Genomic DNA, 8,432 nt, shown 5'->3' with positions numbered 1-8,432 from the left:
TTAGGTAGAACATAATGAAAAAATTCTTATATAATAATTAACATATAAGAACAAAAGTATAGAATATAAAAAGTCAAAAACTAATCATGCATTTAATTAGACATGACGCTACCATATATACTTTTGTTGACTTAATTTCTAACTAATCTTTTATTAAATTCCAGTTTAAGTAATTACAAGACTAAGATGGGCGATGGAACCTAAGAACGAACAAGAACAACGAAACATTGCTTGCATGCACATAACCTTCGAGTCGGGTTGTATTGGATGCCGATAGAAAGCGATGCGCAAAAGACCCATAAAATCTTCACATGCGCTTATTAGGACAAGAGAGACGAAATCGTAAGAGAAGAATCCTAAGAACGTCGTATCTTCAAAATGCTTCGTATACTCCCCACCGTCGTCGTTTCGTCTGTTGTTATATGCTGAGCAAAATACAAACAAGAAACGTTGTCGGTTTCTTAATTTTGTTTTTAAGGTCTTCATTGCGAACATTTGTTAATTGCTTTTTGTCTTTCTTTCTTTTTTTCTTTTTTTCCATCATTAATTGCTTTTGTCTTTTACCTTGGCACTACTAAAAGCAATTTAGCTTCTTTCTAATTAAGTGTTTTCTTTAATTACGGCTACTGAAAGGGAGTATTAAATCTCTTTACACCGAATCTACTTTTATCAATATTAATAGAATTACAGTTATAAGTAGGAATCAAATGGTGATAAAAATATCGAACGGATCAAAAAAAAAAAAAAAATGATTTAACATTCTAGAGTGACGAGCTTAGTATTCTTTTATTTTTTTGTCGGACTTAATTGTGTGTAATAAGATAGATACTGGAGTATTGGAAATGGACATCATAACTATACTAAATTTGGCGCATGCTGCATGCTTAACGACGAATATATAAAACCATTTCTAATATATATATTATGTGAGAAACATTTTATGTACATGGATGGATACACGTATCCAAATTCGCAAAAAAGTTACGCAGAAGGATGTGGTCCAAAATAAGATCAACATCGTTCGTTGTTGTATATTATATGCTGATCCTACATATACTGATATGTATAGCAAATGTCCAAATAATCATAAATGGAGTTTGCCAACTGTGAGAAACTTTTTTTTTTTTTTTTTTACTGCGCTATTCTTCGCATTTTTTGTTTTAATGGTTAACAGAAATTACATGAACTACAACTTTTAACTCAATATACATACATATAATATACACATATGACATGACATGATGTCTTCTTTTTTTTAGGTATGTGACTAATTAGCTAGTTCTGGATCGCAAGCTTGTTTCGTTTAATCACGGTCGTGGCTCTCGACATGCATTTATTATACAGTTTTATTGGGACTTAACAACGACACTGACATTGTTTATAAAATAAACGGTGAGTCAGACAGACTCTCCCAAAACAATACTACTACAAATAAGAGTATAAAAAAAAAAAAAAAAAAAAAAAAGAAGAGAGAACGTTAAGAAATGGACGAGTTTGTCCTTTCCCGACACACATGTCGCCGTACGGTACTCTCTCTCACTCGGACAACTTGGCTCCAGAGGACCATTTTTTTTAACCTAACCGACTCCGATTGACCGTATCCTCCTCCATAGTTACTTGCATTCATCACTCTCTCTCTTTCTCCCACTCATATTTGTATTTACAGTCGTCACATACGTTTATGTACTAACTACAATTTATGTGTGTATCCACATTTTAGGCAAAGTTATTACTTTACCAGATACTATATATACTGTCATATTTACAAATTTGCAATTAGGTTTTGATTAAGAAAATGGAGTTGTTTTAAATTTTTTTTCTAATGTAGGAAATGAACAAGAAGGAAAAAGCTGTTGACTATTTGTTTTTCTTTGTTTTCTTCTCTTGGTCGGGTTTTTGTCGTTTCTAATGTAAAACTCTTGTAATTTGATGCCAAATGTCAAATTATTTAATCAAGTAGTAGTCTGTTTTTTTTTTTGTTTTCTTTTATTATATCTCTGGGTATTTTATTTAATAAAAAAACAATTGGAGTATATTTCTGGTGAGAGAAGTGGGTCTACTAAATGACACACATTGCTAAAACAATCTACCCTCGTGCTTCGAGCTTCGTCGTCACCCTCTCGTGAGTTTTTCTATTATCATATTTAGGAAAATACTAAAGCTAAACAAAGCCGCATTTTATGCGAAATCTGGAACTTAATATAATCCTTCCAGCTGGTTTCTTATAACAATACCAAACTCTTTGAGTTGTTGAGTGAGTGAGTGAGTGAGTGAGTAAAGTATTATCACTACTTCTTCTCTTCTGCACTTTTCAGTAGATTGTTCTGTTTCTTGCAAGATCGGATTTTTAAGGTAAAAGACTTTTCTTTCTTTTTCGTAAGGATCAATCAAGAATGCATGAATCATATAAAGACTAGTTTTTATTCAGACATAATATTCTTTGATTGCATTCACAGTTTTGGTATCTGTTTTTCTAATTACTCTTTTTTTTTTTTTTTTTTGCTCAACAGAGTGAGAGAAGAGAAGAAGAAGAGGACTGTGGATTTTAATGGAGAAAGAACTTTGTCGAAGACATCTCTCAAGAGAAGGGATAGGATGTGCGTGGGTGTTTATGAGCATGTTTGATTTCAGACATGGTGGATCTAACCAGAAGCTTTTGATGGATAAGAAACGTGGAAGCAAACGAATCATTGGTTTTTTAGTCCTTCTTCTTCTTCTCTCTTTTTGAGTCATAGCCATGAAATTGAGAAAATGTATGTTTCTGAGACAAAACAAAATAGTAGAAAGATTCTCACTTTGTTAGTTTGATTGAAACAAATGCTGCAGGTAATAACGGAATGTTTGAGACTAAAGTGGAGAAGCAGCTTACCTGTGACTGTGACTGTGAGGTCTTTGTTAAGTTCTTGTTGGCTTATAGAATCAAACCTGCTCTTGTTGTTCAAAATTAATTGTTTTGAGGGAATTAAAAATTGTATGTGTTTATTTTTTTTTGTCTCAGGAGAGTGAAGAAGCTGAGATGCAGAGTGTCAAGAAACTCATTGAAGAGGAGATTGATGAGAAGACTAAGCAAAAGTGTGAGGCCAGAAACCGGAAGAGGAGAAGTAGACCCTGCAGCAAAATCAGTGAGGATGTCAATGTTTTGATTGCTGGTCATGACGATCATGCAGAGAAATTAGATGATGATCAATGTCCAAGAAGTTCTCAGCACGAAGTGGATTTGGTAAACGATGATGATTCCGAAGAGAAGTTCAGCGAGTTGATAAAGCGGTTGATAGCTCAGAAGGATAACGAGGTAGAGAATTGCGACAACCTGGTGGATGCATATCAGGTCTTGGATTCTAAAGCAGGATCATTCTTGAATACTGGTACACCAATTTCAGGGGATTCTCAGAGAGTCAAAGAGACAAGCTCTCCATATGAAAGCAGAACTTCTCAATGCACACAAACAATTGTAATTCTGAAGCCTGAACCAAATAGCTTGGATGTTGGATCATCACCTGGAACACCTTCTGCAGACAACAAGGCCAAATATGGGAGATTTGGTTCTCGCTTATTTCTCAGTAGAATCAGAAGAAAACTAAATTTTGCTGTTGGAAAGAATCCATGCAATGTTCAACATGACTCTGATCCTGATTCAGATGTATTGTCGTCTAACATGAGTCAGAACGGTTGTTTGGGAGAAGAGTCCGATACTACTTCTGGAAGGCATATTGCTTCCGGAAGGCATGTTTTAGGTGGAGAAATATTGCCTGACATTGCTTCAAAAAGTGACACCATCCATGGGAGAGAAGATTCAAAGAAGAGTATGTGTGATATATACATTGCCGCCAAGAAACACCTGTCTGAAATGCTTGCAGAAGGAGATATAGATGCTGATTCACCGGATAAAGAAGTACCAAGAATCCTTGGGAAGATTCTTGCTCTCCCTGAGTTCTCCACACCAGAAAACAGTCCTAGAGTGACCTTGGCACATGAGTTTGTTGTTGATCAGAATACCGAGAAACCAAAGATTCAGCAGTGCAGTTCAGATCAATACTCCCAGCTACTAGTATCTGATTCAAAGACATATGAAGAAACAGCCTCTACCGGTGATCTTCCAGTTCCTAGAGGTGATTATTTTTCTTCTTTTCTTTTGATCTGTTTCTTTCTCAGCCTAGGTGGGTTTTTGAAATGTCAAAATGAGACTAACTGCTTATGATGAGTAATCAGCAGGCATTTCAGACACCAAGATGGAAGAGGAAGAGAAGACTGTTCTGGATTCATTGTCTGAAGCAATTAACGCTTCCATTACCCACCAAGATGCATACATTGATGAGGATGAGCAAAAGCAACCCTTACAAAAGGTTTGAATCCTTGAGTCTATGATACAGTTATAGTTATTTTCTTGAAGGAAGGCTCATATGTACTGCTTCATCCTGTTTTTAGGAAGTATTTGATGAGGGGAAATTACCGTGTTCTCCACCAAACTCTTTAGGAAAAATGTCTGATTGCCAAGAAAATACCACAGATGTGCTGGGAAAGTCAAGTCCTGTGTCTGTGCTTGAGCCTTTCTTTACAGATGATGACACTAGTCCAAACAGCTCCAGGTCCTCTTCAGGTATATGCCTAAAAGGAATTTGCAACACCTATTTAGTATTCTAGTAAAACTTTTGTTCAGAGCTCTGATTCTAATCTTCCTCATCTACTCAATTAGTCGAAATGCGCATGCAACCCCTGTGCATAAGATTCGATGAAGCTGATTCTCCAAGAACCAACAAAGAAAATGATGTCAAAACTAGAATGAATGACAAGGAATTGGCTCTAGCATACATTCAAGCCGTGGTGAAATCCTCAGAGTTGAACTGGGAAGAGCTTTTGGCGAGATCTTTTTATTCGGAGCAGCTTCTTGAGCAGGCTTTAATGAATGACATAGATTTCTGTTCTACAAATCTCTGCAGCGATAAGAAACTCCTTTTTGACTGTATCAATGAAGTTCTTACGGAGTTTTGTGGACATGGCCCTTGGGTTTCATTCGTCAAACCTGCAGTTCGGTTTTTTCCAGACATGGAAAATGCTGTTGAAGTTGTACAAGAAGAAGTTTACTGGCATCTCTTACCGTTGCCTTCCCCTCACACACTAGACCAGATAGTGCAGAAAGACCTGGCTAGGGCTGGATGCTGGATGGACCTCCGCTTTGATATCGGTTGCATAGGATCTGAATCAGGTGAAATGATCCTTGATGAACTATTAGAAGAGATAATCACCAACTGCATAAGCTTGATTCGAGCTGAAACGATGAACGAAACCACTCTACACAATCTGGTTACTTGAGTTTGACTGCTCCAACCAACACTCGTGCTTACAAGGAATGCACTAATGGTCATCAAGAGGCCCCTTTGTTTACTCTGTACAGTGTCACTTCCACTTCCATGTACAAGCTATAGTTTCCCTTCTTGTGCAGATACACACAACCACAGCTTTTTCATACCCAAAGATTGCAAAAGAAACACTTTGTTTTGTCTCTTTCGGTAATTCTGTTTTTCTTTCCCATTTGGCTTCTGTAGAGTTTCGAGTTATGTTGTGAATGTTAGATGTATCATGTTGTTAATTTGTTATATGAGATCAAATAAAACAAGGCTTGAATATGTTTCAGCCAACTTGCTTCATTATGTTTCAGCCAAGAATCAATCAAATAGCACACATAATCCAAAGATTGCTCTTTGGCAGATTAAGGCCACTAATTGTCTAAAGAACATCTGCTAATTTTAATTTCTTCTTTGCTTGTCGAATGTTTGGCTTTTGGTTTCTGATTCATCATCATCATCATCATCTTCACTCTCATCACTAATGTTCTTTTACTGGTTTTAACAGAGTTAGAAAGTTTTCTTATTCCTTCACTAACCTAGGCTTGTAACTTCTGATCAATAGGGCTGTTTAAAGGTAACGCTTTGTTAACGGCGACACTTAGCACCAACCAAGACCAAACTTAGAGTTGGAATCTAGAAAAAACAGGGACAAAGATGTTCTTCTCTCACCTGTGTGGTTCAGAAATTTAGAACAAAATAGCGTATATATAAAAAGACAACACTTTCTCATACATCCCAAAACAAAAGGAAAACATATCTTTTTGTCGGTGCTCAAATGGAAGCCCTAATCTTCTCTGTTCCTCACTGTTCTGTCGACGTAAAGAACATCATCAATCCACGACACAACGTTATATGCCAAACCTTCTAAAACCCGCGAATAGCTCTCCAATACCGCCTTTCCCACATCCTATCCAAAACAAAAATGTTCATCATATATAACAGTTCGATTGATCCGAAAACAAATTGTAAACAAAAGGTTCTATATATAGGGACCGGATACAGGATACTCACTCGGTTAAACTGAATCTTGCAGATGTCAAGTGAGGTCTGAGAAAGTTCAGGGTATCTCTGTTTCAGACAGAAGAGTAAGCTCCTGGCTCGAGCCGCGAGAATGTGGTTCTTGTCATTGCCACGATCTGCATCGCCACCGATATCTTTCATCATGTCCCATGAGGACTTAGAGTGAGTCAAGCCTCCAGTCTTACGCCTCCACGTTACTAGTGAAGCCTCAACTTTGTCGGCTAACTCAAGCGCCTCGTGCTCCGATGTGATCTTCAAGATGTCGAGAAGCTGGTCAGGATAAAACTTCTCGGCCGTGCATAGTTGCTTGTATATCACGTCTCCTACACTTGCTTTCCCACTCTGTCCAGAAAATCAAACAACACCAAGTTGATTTCAACACTTTCACGTTACATCAAGTTCTGAACATTTAAAGAAAACTCGTACGGAAGTCGCAATAATAGTTAACTTTATATTTCCCCTAATCATATATGTGTATACCTTCGGAAGAGTGGTGAGATAAGAATCAGGAATATCCATGTCATTAAGAGTGGAATCGTTAATGGCCAATGCCGCTTTATGTATTTGACTGGCACAATCGCGTTTGTGACGTAAATGCTTTCGTTCTTCTTCCGATAAACCTTCAGCAGGAACACATGGCACCGGAAGCCACCATTTCTCGTCTTTCCGTTGAACCACCACTTTCCTAAACGTTCCTGAATCTCTACCACCACCACTCGAGTTCATCGATGAGCTTCCTCTTTCAACGTACCAGAACTCGTTCTCCGTGAAACTATCCAATATTTCCTACAAAAGCCAAACCAATCGTGTTTGGAATCTTGAATCTTGATTATCTATCTGTCAAATTCAAGTCTTTTACGTACCATTAGCATGTTATCGAGTTTTCTTAAAGCGGGAAGACTCATGAGAATATCAGATCTTAGCTTTGTTTCTGTTATCTAGAATTTAAACAACAACAACAAAAAAAACGAGTTTTCAGTGTATGAGATTGGGTGTCAAAATTAAGATAGTCTTCAAATCGTATATTTGATTTGACTTCTTACCTCAACATTAGTACCAAGAGATCTTGGAATAACTTCGACAATATAATCACAAATAGACATAAAACAATTCATCTCTCGCTTCCATAAATCTTTCTTTTCTGTACTCAATGGCTGTAGCCTTAAACTTTGTCCAAACACAGTCGCTGCAATAACACAACAGACACAGGCTACACTATAAATACTCTGTTTAAAAAACAGAGCATATCTGAGAGGAGAAGAAGAAGACGAACCATAAAGATTGGTTATGGAGTTTGAGACAGTAACAGCTGTGCAAACTCCTTTCCCGCTTCCCGACATATCTTCACCAAGCAATAGCTTCGCAAATCGTTCTCTCATCATCTCTAGTTCTGCACTAACAACCACGGTTTAATCGAAATGACAAAAGACTAAAGTTAGAGTCTTAAAATTTTTTTACCTGCATCTTCTGCAGAATCAATGTCGCTATCTCCTTCGTCTCCGTCTGCGTCGACGTCATCTTTTGGTTCCACGGCGTCTTCGGAGATATCTTCTTCATGGCCACTCAAGACAACGGCGTTAGTGTTTGACGGCCGGTTATAAAAGCTCTGAACGTCAAACCGGTGAGATAACCCGGAGATATCTGAGTACGTTCTCCGGTACGGCGAAGAAACATAGCTCGTCGGAGTTCCCGAGACAGATACCTCGTTTTGGTCGGAAATAGATGAACTATCCATAACGATCACGAGTGTGTGTATCAATGCTTTGGTGAGTTCGAAATTCTTCTCTTTCGTTGTTGGCTCGTCTGATGAACGTGACCAAGGTTAATACATGGAGCTCCCATCCCACGTCCAGCTTGAATTAGCTTATTTGTTATTTTTTAATGAATAAAAATAAAATTAATAAAGAATTGATTGTCTCCGACGAATTATGGCCGTTTGATCTAATTGTGGGAAGAGACGTGCCTTCCACATTTAGCTAATCAATCTCATAATGAAAGTTGCTATATATGCGTTAGGTGTGTAAACTCAAGGTTGTCCCATTCTTTTCTAATTAAATACTAAATCAA

General features: G+C 37.5%; 2 protein-coding genes across 3 annotated transcripts; one reads left to right on the top strand and one right to left on the bottom strand.

The window, feature by feature from the left end:
- Positions 1-2,195: 2,195 nt before the first annotated feature.
- Positions 2,196-5,645, top strand: LOC17889153. 2 transcript variants are annotated; one of them, XM_023784691.1, is made up of 7 exons: positions 2,196-2,352; positions 2,511-2,693; positions 2,827-2,888; positions 2,999-4,109; positions 4,210-4,343; positions 4,426-4,597; positions 4,694-5,645. In XM_023784691.1, exons 2-7 carry the CDS (start codon positions 2,549-2,551, stop codon positions 5,308-5,310), a joined length of 2,241 nt encoding a protein of 746 aa, XP_023640459.1. In that variant the 5' UTR covers positions 2,196-2,352; positions 2,511-2,548; the 3' UTR covers positions 5,311-5,645. The 2 variants fall into 2 exon arrangements, with proteins under 2 accessions (XP_023640459.1, XP_006293743.1); XM_006293681.2 differs by having other exon boundaries at positions 2,197-2,352; positions 4,213-4,343.
- A 341-nt stretch (positions 5,646-5,986) lies between these two features.
- LOC17887662 (rop guanine nucleotide exchange factor 4) lies at positions 5,987-8,255 on the bottom strand. Its single transcript, XM_006294105.2, has 7 exons — positions 7,824-8,255; positions 7,639-7,755; positions 7,409-7,551; positions 7,229-7,303; positions 6,846-7,151; positions 6,357-6,707; positions 5,987-6,252 (listed from the first exon to the last, which is right to left on the bottom strand). Exons 1-7 carry the CDS (start codon positions 8,098-8,100, stop codon positions 6,130-6,132), a joined length of 1,392 nt encoding a protein of 463 aa, XP_006294167.1. The 5' UTR covers positions 8,101-8,255; the 3' UTR covers positions 5,987-6,129.
- Positions 8,256-8,432: the final 177 nt, after the last annotated feature.

The sequence above is a fragment of the Capsella rubella genome, unplaced genomic scaffold (genome assembly GCF_000375325.1).
Source record: "Capsella rubella cultivar Monte Gargano unplaced genomic scaffold, Caprub1_0 scaffold_4, whole genome shotgun sequence".
NCBI lineage: Eukaryota > Viridiplantae > Streptophyta > Magnoliopsida > Brassicales > Brassicaceae > Capsella > Capsella rubella.
Note: the sequence above shows the minus strand (reverse complement) of the source record. Positions and strands in the feature narration are given on the sequence as shown.